Below are 15,023 nucleotides of genomic sequence, written 5' to 3'. Positions count from 1 at the left end.
TATTTGCTTTGTAAAACTGAGGAATGAAACAAAAATTACTGGATGCCTAAGTAACACTTTAATTCCGAATTCATTTACGCTGTAGCTATGTAGTTGTCACAAACCATAATGCAGTATTTAATTAAAATAACAGAAGTGCATCTAGATATGTCCTGGGGTAGCTATCACCAAATTATAGTCGATGCTATCCGTATTTTATTTATGAAACAGCAGAGTCTAAGGTGCAACTAGGCTGATACACAAGCATAAACATTTTAAACCTGCATTTTTGTAAAGGCTCTTTTTCTTTCCTGCTATGTCTTTAAATTTTTTTCCTCCTATCTTTCGAAGGTTTTTTAGTGGGATTGTTTTGATGGCGATAAAGATCTCTCTTTTCTAACTCTTGCTTTTCAACTGTTGACCTCCTGTGTCTTCTGGCTGTGAAATCCCCCATCTGTTGTCATGAAAAGGCTTGTGAGGTTTCACAGGAGCCACAGCAAGCATGGGACATTTTAGGGGAACTTGGACGTGGATTCCAAGAGGGTAAGGAAAAAGCAAACACTTTCCAGGCTCAGTCTGCTTATTCCCATACAATCTTCCTTGCACCTTTTTCTCCACCTATAAATACCCGTTATAGTTTACACGCTTGCTTGCTCTATTTTGTGGATGTTCACATGCAGGCAAACTGCTCCTTTTCATAAACGCATAGCATCTATCTTACACGAACCCACCATCTATCTCCCCGTTCACATTGGCTGTCCCATCCACCTCCTTGTCTGTAGAATTATGTTCAGCAAGGTCCCGATTTATAGGAAATAAATAATGAAAATGGAACAGACTGGGAAAGATAATCGAAACATTCAAATTGTTATTTTTCACTGTACTTTCCACAAACAGAGCATCTATAAACACCTAGCAAAGGTGTTCGCTGATTCCTAAAAAGCAGTGCCTGTTGGAACATTCTGACCCAGTGGGTCTCTATGCTGTATCATTCCTGTTCTGTCTTGCTTTCCAAAGCTCCAAGATCTCACCTTTTTTAAATGGCAAATGATACCGTATTATTATTTTCATTCTTTCTGCTTCTTATTTATCCTGTTTGTAATGACGAAAATTTGGCAAGTTTTTTGTCATTCTCTATAAGATAATCCTAAGAATTATAAAGCAAAAACAATGATTGCAATCACCTTTTTAAAGAAAATAGCCCTTGCAACTACCGTATAAAGATATTTAATAATGGTAGCATCAGATCACAGCCTGATCCTATAGCTAGGGTCTTTTGGAGAAAGGTTTCTTATACACACTTGTAATTATTTTAGCCCCTTTCACAGGTCACATAGAAAGTTAATTTCAATAGCTGCTAATTTCCGTCCAACAAGAGTGCGGTACTTTAAACCACCCAAAATAATTGGATTCAAAACAAATTTAGGAAATTGAGTGTGTTAGAAAGCAAATAAAAATATCCTTTTGGTAAGGAGGAGGGTGAAAGTAGTAAAAATGGCCTTTTTTTTTTCTCCCTTCTTTCCCCTTCACAACTTTGCCATTAAAGTTGCACCTACAGCTAGAAGTTTGTCCGTGAAAAATGGTCATTTTGTTTCTCTGCTCAAAGAATGTTATTAAAATGCTAATTTAAAAGAAAAAGGAGTTAAATATCTAGCGATGGTGCATTCTAATTGCAACCATAATGAGCTCTCTAAATGTGCGTGCCCCTGACACACACAGAGCATAAACAGCAGTAAACAGATCATTAGTACCCGCATTCATTTATTCTGGCGACCTTACCATGACCCCACCGAGGGTAGGGTGAAAAGCAGGTGGATCTGGCTGTGACACCCCCTAGAGGGATCCAGGAAATGAAGCTATAAGCAGTTGTCATGGAAACGCCTATGTGTGCAGATGATGTAACACACCGACAGGCTGTAGGCTCCACAACTGGGACGTTGCCTTTCCCTCGCCGGAACAATCTTGCGGATTAAATTATTCATTTCTTTAATTCACATAGCAAAAGGAATCCTAATTTTCTTGGTGATAAGCAACTCCTTTCCATTTGTCTAACGTCTGGAACACGGTGACTTGTCATCCCCTCTTTCTCCAAAACCCACCCCAGCTTCCTACGTTCTAGCCCCAGAACACTGAATCTGACAAAATCAAGTGGAGGAAAGGCTGTGGAAATCTGATACTCGACATCTGTGCCTCCAGAGAGAAAATCTAAGATTTTAAGCTAAAATTCATGACATAGACGGTGTCCCTTCCTGGTGAGGGTGTGGTGACCAAGGCTAAGTGTACCTAGCCTGAGCGAGATGGCTTTGTTTGGAGCAGAGCAGGGTCAAACTGATACCTGGCGCTGAGAGGGTAAAGCAGAGATGCACCAGCCCCCAGTGAACAAATCAACCTAGCAAGGTGCAGGGTTAAGAGAAGAACGTAAGAGAGGAAACGAGAGCATCTGCTCGCCTCCTCCCATGTCCAACTGAGGGAATCAAGATTAATAAAAATAATTCTTTAGAGAGGGATTCCACCCTATCCTTCCCTGTTTTGCACCAAACAACCTCAATAACCTTACGGCAACAGTAGAATAACTTTTCTTCTTTTTTTAAAGGAAGCAAAAAAGATGATCTCTGGAAATTATTTTAAAATAAAAAATATCCTGGCCTGCGCCTCCCCCAACCCCCCCCCCAATTGCACTTTAGATGAACCTGTGATATTGTAGCAATGGCCCTTGAAGTGCAGTGCGGAGGTGATTTAGGAGAATATTAAAGGCAATGTGGAGATTCAAGGCGCCTCTCTCAGGGAGATCTGGAGAAATACGCAGCACAGATGGGCCGAGCAGATTAAACATTTCCGTCACATTGTTTCCAAATTGTGTTGTGGTGCCTGAGGCTGGTACTGCGGTCAGAGCAAAACAGAGCGGTGCAGAGCTGCGAGCTGCACAGTTTATGGAATACATATTAATATGCCGTCTCACATGGTATCACAATTCTATCAGCTCCGAAATGGTGCTGTGTCTCTATTGTTCCTGAATTCTGCACTTGGCACCTTGCTTTTTTGTATCTGCAAAGTGTTTACCTTCCCTTTATCCTTTCTCTTCTTTAGGCAAAAGTTCAAGTTGTATGTTTCTTTCTCCTTTCTCTTGTCCCTACAGCCCCACTCCACCTTCCCTCTTGCCTTCCCAGTTTATGGTTTTTTTCTGTCACACACACTCTGTGTTTTGCACACACGTCCATCACCAACAATGGCCAGTCTGTGCACAGGTCCTGCACCCCTTCCTGGCCTTGGCTTGGTCATTACCCACTCACACACAGTTCGGGACATCCATTCAGACTTGAGGCTGCATAGTCCCTTGCACTTAGGACTCTCAGCCCCTCCATCTAGCTGGCACACTCCTCTTCTCCTCACAACACTCAGCTCTTAGTGGACAGGGAGCTTTGGAGAGTCGTTACCAATTGCCTCCCAACTGCTGTCACTGACCTTTCGACGTTGCCTTTCTTAGACTTACAAGTTCTCCCTGCCACCCTCAGATCCAGGCTCACCAGCCTCCAGGTTAGCAAGTTCCCTGAAATCTAATAATAAGACAGGTTCAATTGAGTCAAATTTAATGATTCATTTTTATCGTGACTTATAGACCAAAACTCCGAATAATGGAAAAAAGAGAAAACGATTGCCAAGAACTTAAAACTCCATATGAAACTTGAGAGGCCGCCAGGCTACTCAAGGTTTCAGCCAGGTGTTGGGCTCTGATCCTTTCATATGTTCCAACAGACTAATCCTCTGTCCACCCAACTGACCACTTCCTTTCTCCTTCGGCAAAAAATCTCTTCATAAAACCATTTGCCCTGAAAAACGGGCACCTGTTTGCCTGTGGTGAACAATTCCTGTTCCCAGACCTGTTTTTCTCAGCAGCTGGAAGGGTGCTGAGTTAGAGGCCTCAATTTATTTCATAATTTTCAATAGCGTCACAAAGCGTTAACTTCCCAATGCTGGATTTTAGTAGAGAAATTCCAGGCCAATCCAGGGCAAAACTATAATGTTTTTGACTGACCTTGGAAATATTATAATCTACCCTGCTTAGGAATTCAAATTCCCCATCTTTACTAATGATAATATATGATGCACAAAGCACTAATAAGAGAAATAAGCAATCATAAACCAATAATTCTGTGATTGATTTGGCCTTTCCCATACATTTATCAAGCATTTATTGATCTTTCATGTTAGGGGCTGATTGATTGCTCTCTTGAAGAGGAATTCTTTTGTTTACAAGCACTGATATGGTGAACTTTTATGGTTAAATGAACAAAAGTATGAGCCATTTTCTGGGAATCTTCTTCCGCGGAGGCTTATTGAAGCCCAGTTCAATGTGAAAAGAGGATGTTTCCATTAGGAACGTTCTCAGGGGAACTGACAGTGTCAAGTAACTTGCTCCAAAAACCATCACGTGGGGATTTGAATGGAAGTTATGAGAATCCACCACAACTTCAGAGTCACAGTTAAAGAGATGGGGCGGGGTAGGGGGGCTTTAAAAGGGATAAGCAGGCTTGGTCAGCCTTGGACGAAGGAACAGACTTGGCATATGAAGGGCTGAGCCCTAGGAAACCCAACATGGCAGGATTCTTGTTTCCTTTCACTGTATTTTAAAAGCGGAGGTAGTGGGGAGATGGCCACACTGGGCCCAAGTGCCACAAAGTTCCTTGTATTTTCCCCCTAAAGTGCTGGTTGGGAAACATTCATAAACCCTTTGAGAATCTGATGTAAGGTCTGGGCGTCACCCCAGGCACAAGACACGTGAACACATGTACACAGATTTTAGACCCGTTTCAAGGAGTTCAAAGATCCCTTTGCGTCCATCCGCAGATGGGCCAGGGGTTCACAGACTCCAGTTTGAGAATCTGTGCCCTAGAGGATGGTGACATCTTTTTGTTGGAACAGCCTAGGATTCACTGAGCCTAGAAATTGAATTCTCATCCCTAGACAGGATGGTCATTCCAGGTCATGTCTGTGCTACTCCAGGGGAGCCATGGAAGAGCGTATACAAATAGGAACCAGCAGGGAGGAGAGAAATTAAAATGTAGCAATCATGGCGTAGGGGTATTTAATCTCTTTTAAGGCTTATGATAGGCGCCTGCTGGTTTTCCCCCCCCAATATCCCCTGACACCTACTGACAGGGTATTTGCAGCACCACACAGGGACTCAGGGCCCTGTGACAGGAGGAGCACTGAGGAGGTCCCTGATAGTCTTGAAACCATAAACAGCAACAGGAAACCACTGGAGGCAGAGTCAAGCTGCGCGACGTGTCCGTGGTTGGTGGCCGTACTGCTTTTTTGTTTATAGAATTTGCTCTTCTTTTTATGGCAGGTTTGGTGGGTTGTTTTTTTTTTTTTTTTTCCTTGTTGATGGAGATTAGCAGCATAAATCCTTTTATGGCAATGTGCGGTCCCCCATAAACACTTTCGATTGTTGATGATGGCCAGCGCTGTGTCTATTTCAGGTTCTCTCAATACTCTGCCCAGCCAGGCCAATAGCTTCTCCCACCAGATAACAGAGTCCAAGTAGCCCGCCTTCATTTTTAAGACTTCTTCATTTGAGAGGTTCAGGGAGGTGGGGCAGGGTGGATGCTGAGGAAGAGAGACGTTTAATCAAACCTAAAAAATGTATGATGAGAACCAACCACGCATTGTACTATTTTTTCTTTTTCTTCTTTTTTTTTTTTTTTTTTTTGGTCTTTTTAGGCCCACACCCAAGGCACATGGAGGTTCCCAGGCTAGGGGTTGAATCCGAGCTATAGCCGCAGGCCCACGCCACAGCCACAGCAACTCGGGAGCCAAGCCACGTCTGTGACCTACACCACAGCTCACAGCAACGCCAGATCCTTAACCCACTGAGCAAAGTCAAGGATGGAACCTGCATCCTCATGAATGCTAGTCAGATTCGTTTCCACTGAGCCACGACTGGAACTCCTGACATTGTACTATTTTTGAGTGACAGACTTCTTAAAAGACTTTGTGGCAAGAAGCAAGCACGATGTAAAGGGTCGGCGTTTCTAAATCGCTTTTTATATTCTTATCTAAAGCATCTTCAATTAACAATTTTGTATAATTAACATCTTAGCTCTACCACACACAGCGTATAGGGAGTTACAGAGTGTGGAGCCTGTATAATTCTGATTCCCTAACATTGTCACTTGTAGGTGTGTGATTCCCATCTTGAAGGTAGAAACTGTTCCTCGCTGGGGATTTCAGACCTCCTGGGACCATCTCAGGCATTTTTCCAGTTGGTCCTTCCAAACATCTGGGCAGAAAGAAGTCAAACTTTATTGAAAATGTTGATCCCAGGAATTCAGTTCTCTCTGCCATCCCAAATCTAAAATCCAAGAATCAGCAACTTAATAAAAATGCAGTAAATTAGCACCTCTAGACAAGAGCAGAGTTCATTCAGAGCTGGGGTCTGCCTGGCTGAGCCAGTACTCTCTCCATTTTAATAGTTTAATAAAAATTAGCATAATTAACGAACATCTGTATGATCCAGAGTGGTGCAATTTGGCACTTGGAAACGAGGGCTTAAACATGATTGCTGTGAGTTTAATGTTGTTTTAATTCTTTTTGGCACTGTGCAGTGAAATAAACGTTTGGTGGTGATAGTTCTCGGCCGGATCTCATTTGCATTTTTCTCCCTTTGATTATGAGCAATTGTGGACTCCCCAGCAATTCATCAAAGTAGAAATTATTTTAAAATACCTCGTGGTGTTCAGGCTGGGCTGGAGCAATGCATGGGGGGTGATAGGGAAAGAGAAGGCTAGAAATTTTCCATTCATACTTTAAACATCTCAGCCCTGCAGCCTTTTTCAAGTATCCAGCCAAGGGATGAAATCTGGAAAAGGCAGTCAGATCCCAAGACCTGTAGGTGCTTTGATTAAGCTCCTAGGCTGCCTCAGCAGGATTCATATGGTCTCGGAGACTGTGCCATCCTCCTTATACTTCTGCCTGCTCCTTTGTTTTGAAGGGCAGAGAGTTGATTTCACTCATTCCAGCTCTCACTGCTGTGGTGAGACTTCTGCATCTGCAGTCGGCAGGGTCAGTGTTCCCCTCGAGCAAGAGCGCACTGACTGAGAGCCCGGCCTTTGCAGGTGTCCTGCTGTGCCTCATCTGCTTCCTGTTTGCACCCTCTTTGAGCTGGCAGAGAGCACCTTCCCAAGGCTCAGTCCCTACTCCTGGCATTACGGCTAAAGGGGGATGTTGCCAAGTGTGAATCAGAGTTGGAAGCCTTGAACGGTCCCTGGGGAGAGAACGCCCTGGCTGAGCCCCCCAGGTGATGAAGATGACAGCATCTGGCAGGTAGAAGACCACACTTCATACGTGTTTAAGCAAGCTGACTTTGATCAAAAGACAGGCCTCACTGTGCTCACTCTCTGCCAGTGAGACAGCAGAAAAGCTAAAGCTGGAGTTTTTAAGAGTTCAGTGAGAGAGAAAGACAGATGCCACTCGGATCCTGCGTTGCTGTGGCTGTGGTGTACGCTGGTGGCTACAGCTCCAATTAGACTCCTATCCTGGGTACCTACATATTCCGCAGGTGTGTCCCTAAAAAGAAAAAATAATAATAAAATAAAACGTCCTGACAGGAGTTCCTGTTAAGAACCCAACATAGTGTCCGTGAAGATGCAGGTTCAATCCCTGGCCTCGCTCAGGGGGTTAAGGATCTGGTGTTGCTGCAATCTGCAGTGTAAGTCAAAGATGCAGCTTGGATAGTTGCTGTGGCTGTGGCATAGGCAACTGCAGCTCTGATTTGACCCCTAGCCCAGGGATATGGCCCTAAAAAAAGGAAAGAAAGAAAAAGAAAAATGTCCTGACAGGCATAGGGAGGGATTCTGGTTAATTTCCCATAAGGCAGGACAGACTGTAGGGGGAAGTTGGCCCCCTCCTCGGGGCAGGGAGGCAATGATAAGGTGTGGTGGGCACCGTCAGGGATGGGGGTGGACACATTCATTTATTTAAGACCGACTTTTAGAGGGTAATTCCCTGTTCCTTTTAGGATCAACTCAGTAGTCTCACTTCTAAGAGCATTAGAGACTCTCTTCGTGGTATTTAGGGAGCCTTTTGGGAAAACCATCTCCAAAGGCAGTTGCTCTCTTCCTGCCACAAGCAGTTCAGGGAATATTTTGGCGTTGGTTGTAACTAAATCTACTCAGCTGGGAGTGTAAATCCCCACTGCTCCCTTCATTTCTTCATAACCTCATTTAACAAGGTGTTGGGTCCCCCCCCCATTCTATGCCAGGCACCACGCTGAGTGCTGAGAATACAAGAGCAAACAAAGCCTACAAGGTCCCAACTCCCACACAACTTCCCACCTAGTGATTGGCAGTAAGACAAAGGCAGGCAGATACAAGCCAGCGTGATGAATTCATTTCCAGGGAAGCACAGGGCACAACGCTCTGGACCATGGAGCTGGGGCCCCCACACCGTCAGAGAGTGGCAGGGAGAGGCTTCTAGAGAGACTTAGAAATTGAAACCTGAAGGCTGCTTAGGAGTGAGCCCTATGAAAGGGAGGAAGGAAGTAGAGGCAGAGGAAAAGCTCCAAGGTGAGAGAAACTGGCCCTTGGGAGCAGCAGAGACAAGTTTGCTTTTACTAAAGATGCACTAGATTTAGGGCATACATGACAGTGCCGGGCGGCGAGTGTGACTAGGTCATTCAGAGCCTTGTCTACCTTTTTAAGAAATTGACAATAGGCGGGAGGAACTCACTTAAAGGTTTCAAGCAGAGAAGTGGTGTCAGTGTGCCTTTTAGAAAGATTCTGGCTACAGAATGAAGAACAGATAGGAGGGGAACAAGAATGGAGATGCAGAAACCAATTTAGAGGTTGTGTCTGTGGCTCTCACAAGAGAGGACAGTGACATGACTCCAGGGGACTGGCAATGGGAATGGAGAGAAGTAGATGGATTCCGGTAATATTTTGGAAAGCGAATTGACAGAACTCAAGGACTGACTGGAAGAGGAGGGTGAAACTGGGAACAGCTCTTGGGTTTCTGGCTTGAGTAACTGAGTCCCTAGTGGGACCACTCACTGAGCTAAAGAACAGAGGTGGGAGTTCCCGTCATGGCGCAGTGGTTAACGAATCCGACTAGGAACCATGAGGTTGCCGGTTCGGTCCCTACCCTTGCTCAGTGGGTTAACGATCCGGCGTTGCCGTGAGCTATGGTGTAGGTTGCAGACGCAGCTCGGATCCCGCGTTGCTGTGGCTCTGGCGTAGGCGGGTGGCTACAGCTCCGATTCAACCCCTAGCCTGGGAACCTCCATATGCTGCGGGAGCGGCCCAAGAAATAGCAACAACAACAACAGCAGCAAAAAAAAAAAAAAAGACAAAAAAGACAAAAGACAAAAAAAAAAAAAAAAAAAAAGAACAGAGGTGGTCAAGATGGCTTCAGAATGGGAATGAGATAGAGGCGAGATGATGGTCAACTTTAGGGTATACTGAATTTGAGCAGCTCGACGGACATGCAGTTAAGCTTTGGGATCCAACCCTTCGATGTGGGCTAGAGCTATGGTTGTGAGTCGTTCACACAGGCATGGTGGCTAAACCACACAGCTATATAAGACTGTGGAAGGAAAGCACATCAGGTCAGAAGGCAACTAGGAAAACCACCCTAAACGGAGGGATAAAGATGAGAAGGAAAAGAAGCCACCAAAGAGGTAGGAAGGAAACCAGGAAAGTGTAATTATAGAAACTAAAAGAAGAAAATACCTCAAGAAGGGTCCATAGTGCCAGCACTGCAGAGAGATCAAGTAAGTTAAAGACAAAAGTACCCATAGAATCTGAGCAATAAGGAGGTTCTAGGAGACACCGAGAGGAAGTATAAGTGGACTGAGGAAGCAGAAGCCCGATTAGAGTGGTTCAAAGAGTGAGTAGAAAGCAAGAAGTTGGAGCACTAAGTGAAATAAATTCTTTCAATAAATCTGACTGTGGGAGTTCCCGTCGTGGCGCAGTGGTTAACGAATCTGACTAGGAACCATGAGGTTGCTGGTTCGGTCCCTGCCCTTGCTCAGTGGGTTAACAATCCGGCGTTGCCTTGAGCTGTGGTGTAGGTTTGCAGACGAGGCTCAGATCCTGTGTTGCTGTGGCTCTGGCGTAGGCTGGTGGCTGCGGCTCTGTTTCGACCCCTAGACTGGGAATCTCCATATGCCGAGGGAGCGGCCCAGGAAATAGGTAAAAGACCCAAAAAAAATTTAAAAATTAAAAAATAAAATAAATCTGACTGTGAATTGGCAGTCCGCATAGAGCAGTAGAAATGGGAAGTAGACATGCAGTGGGGACTATTTAATAGTTGTTTGCAAAGACAAAAGAGACTCGAACCCACTTTGGTGCAGATGGAAGGGGCCGTTTACATGGGAGGCAGAGGTCAGATTTCTCAGAACCTAAGAAAGAAAGCAGAAGGGTTACAAGGGCGAGTGTGAGGACCAGTCTAAAGCCAAGAGAGGGGAGTTCCTGTTGTGGCTCAGTGGAAACGAATCCGATTAGCATCCATGAGGATGCAGGTTCGATCCCTGGCCTTGCTCAGTGGGGTAAGGATCCGGCGTTGCCATGAGCTGTGGTGTAGGTCGCAGATGAAGCTCAGATCCCGAGCTGCTGTGGCTGGCAGCTGTAGTCCAATTCAACCCCTAGCCTAGGAACTTCCATATGCCTCAGGTGCAGCCCTAAAAAGATAAATAAATAAATAAATAAAGCAAGCCGGGAAAGGGACATCTTCTCCACTTTATTGAGAAAGAAAGGTGGTTGTCAACAAAGGTAAGTTCCTGTTTGGGTGGCTTCTCTTTTCTCTTCCTTCAAGGTGGAAAAAAGGTCAACTGCTGAGAGGAAGGGAGAGGCAGAGTTGGAGGAAGGAAGATATACGATGAAAAAGAAACAAAAAGATAACTGGTTGACCCAGAATTTTGTGTCACCAACCTAGTTTTCTTTTTTTTCCCCCCTAGAACTCAGCAACCAGGTGTGCACAAGGCTTAAAACATTAGCTCCTCAGTACCCAAATCCAGCTGAACTGGAATACATATATTTCCCATGAATTCCTAAATTTCACTTCTTTCAAGAGAAGGAAAATATGTTATAGTGCTTTTAGGAATAGCCCCATAGTGTTCAACATCTGCCGTGCTTTTAAGATCTTCAGTATTCAAGGAGCTCTGTTCTCAACTCTGTAACTGTCCTTCTTTTAAACCCTCTCATTCCCTTTCTTGTTTGCCCCTTTCTATGGCTCTTTGTTTGGTGTTTGGGGTTTGTTTTTTTTTTTTTTTTTTTTTTTGCCACACCTAAATCATGTGGAAGTTCCCAGGCCAGGGATTGAACTGACACCACAGCAGTGACCCAAGCCCACTACAGTGACAATGCCAGATCCCTAACCGGCTGCACTGCAAGGGAACTCTCCTTTCTATGGCTCTTTTGTCCTGCCCATCATTACTGATGTCAACCTCCCACCTCTTCCAAGGGAGAAAGCCAATGTTTAGAGCACCTACTGTGTATCAGACACTTTGAATTGTTTTCATGTCTGCAGCATCACTTATATCCCAACACAGGGGAGGGTAATATTATCCCTACTCTTACAGAGGAGGAAGCTAGGAGACCCTCCAGTCACATGGCTACTAAATGACCAAATGGGGACTAAATCCCAGTCTGTCTGACTCCATAGCTCATTACTCTGTGCTGTAAACTCCCAGGGAGCAAGCAGTGTTGATTCATCATAATCTATCTCGTGGGAACTCAAACAGCACTTCGCACATAGAAGATGCTTGGTAAATATTATTGATTTGAACTATGACCCAACTCCCTGAATATCTTTAGTGGTCTGGCATTTTAGGGTGTGCCCAACTTTCCTCGAAGAAGCCATTCCACTCTGCTTGGTAAAAGACATGCTCTTTAGGTTCAGCAATAGCACCAAATGTGCTAAATTTTCAAGATAGACAGAAAGATGGCAAAAGGAAAGCAGAGTTTGCTGTCTGCCTCTAGATAACTTTTTTTAATTTAGTAATCCCATCAGGGGTGTTAAGTTGTACTGTAGTGTCAACAAAGAAACCACCCAGCAGAGTCTCCCATGCAGTCATTAACAGATTAAAAAAGATTAACAGAAGCATGACTAAATTCCAACTGAAGGCATCCTCTTTTCATTTTTCAGGAGTATAACATGTATGGCTGGTGGGTAGGAGAAATGAACAGCCTCATTGGGATTGTTCCAAAGGAGTACCTCACCACTGCCTTTGAAGTGGAAGAAAGATGAAGCCCAGGTATCAATTGCCAATGAATTTGTTGGCCATGCCTTGTATTTGTTGGCTATGCCTTCATTTCTCTGTGAAGGATGAGAGTTGCCAGTGAAGTAGCTTTTCTTCGTTTCCAAAAGTGATGCTTGTAATTCACCATTGAAAGAATATAAATCTGTAATTGTTTTTCCTAAACAGGGGGACTGTGACAGTCAGGATTAGGTTCAATGAACTACCTATGACAGAAAACTAAAAATAACACTGATTTAATTAACATAGAAATTTATTTTTCTCTTCTACAAAAATATGGAGGTAAGTAATCCAAGGTAGCCAGGTCCCAGGTGCCTTCTCTTTTTGCTCCACTGTGTGTGGTCAGCATTCGCATGGTACCTAATGGCCCAATATGGATGCTCCAGTTCCAGCTATCGTGTCTGTATCCTACTCAGCAGGAAGGGAAAATGAAAGGAGAAGGGACACCCTCTCCTCTCCTTTTAAGGACACCTCACAAATGTTACACACACCACTTCTGCTTTCATTCCATTGACCAACTTGGACATATAGACATACCGAGCCACAAAGAAAGCTTTCTTTTAGGTAGAACCTGTGTCCAACTTAAAAGTGGTGATGGGGGGGTGGTCATTAATGAATTTAAAAGGGAGAATGGATATTGGAGAACAATTAGGAATTTTTTCAGAGTTCCCATCATGGTGCAGCAGAAACAAATCCAACTAGGAACCATGAAGTTGTAGATTCAATCCCTGGCCTCACTCAGTGGGTTAAGGATCCAGCGTTGCCATGAGCTGTGGTATAGGTCACAGATGCAGCTCGGATCTGGTGTTGCTGTGGCTGTGGCATAGGCCGGCACCATAGCTCTGATTAGACCCCCTAGCCTGGAAACGTCTTATGTGCCACGGTTGCGGCCCTAAAAAAGAAAAAAAAAATTCTTGCCACAAGGATAGGTCTGGATTTCTTTATCCGCAGTTATCAAATCCAGGGCACCATTTCCCCCACATGCCCGTGCATAGCAATATGATTGGCCAAGATTAGGAATCCAGTATGAGGATTCCTATGGAACATAATTAAATTAACGTTTAGGTAGTAAAGAATATGGCTTGCGTTTTATGAGCCAGAACCACATCATACTTTTAAAACAGTGGAGTGAGTGTTTGCTTTGGGTAGGTAGGGTAACAATAGGATTAGAATTAGGATGGTGATAGAGGGCACCCAAGGCCAGCATGATGTCGCTAGCTCCATCTTCCGGCCTGAAGTGGAAGCAGTCTTTGTCACTGGGGGTGACAGTGACACAAACTAGCCTTGCAACCTTTCAGACCAAGGCCCACTCTGGTGTGCAGCAGCAGCCGTGTGGTTCATGTAGGAAAATACATAACGATAGATCTTACTCTCTGATGCCCTTGTACAACCATGAAGGACCAGCTCGGGCCTCTCGCTCAAGGTTTGACTTAATAATTTTCCCAATGAAGACTCGATTTCCAGACCATGAATGCAGAAGAGTTGGAATTTTGCTGTCAAATATAAATAAATTCACCCTACTTCACTCTGTCATTTATTTAGTGACAAACTTGTTTATCTCCTCATTCTCTTTAACCCAGCAAGTCCACACCGAGAAGTTTATCCTTCAGCTACCCTTGTGCACATGCAAAATGACATATACACAAAGAGTGTGTCTTTTCCCAAGGTTGCTTGCAATAGAAAACAATTGCAAATGACCTAAATGTTCAGTAGAGACCTCTCCAAGTAACTGTAGCAACTCATAGAATTGATTACTATGCAACAGTTTAAAAAAAAAAAAAAAGGAAGCTCTCTGCATCTATGGAATACATTCTGAGATATGTTGATCATTAAAAGGAAAAAAAAAAAGGGTAGATCTAATTTGCTCCATTTTCGTAAAAAGGGAGTCTCCAATTGCTTATGTGTGTATGAGATTCTCACTGGAAGGAGAAAGAAAATGGGGACAACTGGTTGCTTCCAAGACAAAGAAACCATATGACTGTGAGACATGGTAGGAGGGAGATGCTTTTCACCCTCTGACCTCTTACCTCTTCTGTATTTTGAATCATAAAAGCAAATGTATGTATTTTTCCTCCATTAGGACACCTGTCCTCTTCTCCCCCCTGCCTTTATGAAGACACTGATCATCGAGAGCTCCCATTCCCCACCCCCGCCAGCCCACCAACAGGCCGGGCTCTTCTCTTTTCGGAAGAAACCCAAGTCTCTATAAACCACCACTGAGACAAATGAGAAGAAGCATATTCAGCAGACCTGTTACTGAACCTGCCTCCTCATCGCTGACCCAGTCTCTAAACAGTCCACACACCCACCTCAGCCTTTTCTGCAGGCTTGTCACGGAGAAGGTGAGAGAGAAGGAAACCTTTGGAGGAGGAAGTTGCTGGTTGCTCTGGCTGCTTTGAAAAGCATGAATAAACCTCAGATTTGGTTCCTGCCCTGCATGATGGTGTTGTGTTTCTTTTTGTACTGGTATAAAAAGGCTGGCTCGGGGCATTCTCATCACTCCAAACAAAGTAGGAAGGGAGAGCCTGAGAAAAAACAAAAGCCCAGACAAAGAAGGGGACTTGGCGATTGTCTGCTGGGGCAGAACCACCTCGGGATCCCAGGCTTGCCTGGTTTCTGGTCGGCTTCGCAGACCTCCTCTCATTGCCTCCTTGGTTATTTTTTCCTTTTGTGCCGACATTGCCTCTTTTTGTCTGAAATGAGACGGGGCTAGAAGCAAGTCTTTGGAGTCAGCACATTGGAGAGTTCCTTTTGGGGTCTTGGTAAACAACCCCACTGTGTCCTGCGGGAC

The 15,023-nt window shown here is 44.5% G+C and overlaps 1 protein-coding gene across 1 annotated transcript in view; it reads left to right on the top strand.

Annotated features, from left to right (window-relative positions):
• Positions 1-14,670, top strand: part of SKAP1 (src kinase associated phosphoprotein 1) — a 308,582-nt gene extending 293,912 nt beyond the window's left edge. Inside the window, exons 12-13 of the mRNA XM_013979973.2 lie at positions 12,121-12,229; positions 14,313-14,670. Coding sequence (XP_013835427.2) covers positions 12,121-12,222 — 102 coding nt within the window. The 3' untranslated portion in view covers positions 12,223-12,229; positions 14,313-14,670. The remainder of the gene's footprint in view (positions 1-12,120; positions 12,230-14,312) is intronic.

Source organism: Sus scrofa, chromosome 12 (assembly GCF_000003025.6).
Source record: "Sus scrofa isolate TJ Tabasco breed Duroc chromosome 12, Sscrofa11.1, whole genome shotgun sequence".
Classification (NCBI taxonomy): Eukaryota; Metazoa; Chordata; class Mammalia; order Artiodactyla; family Suidae; genus Sus; species Sus scrofa.
This window is presented reverse-complemented; position numbering and strand designations above follow the sequence as displayed.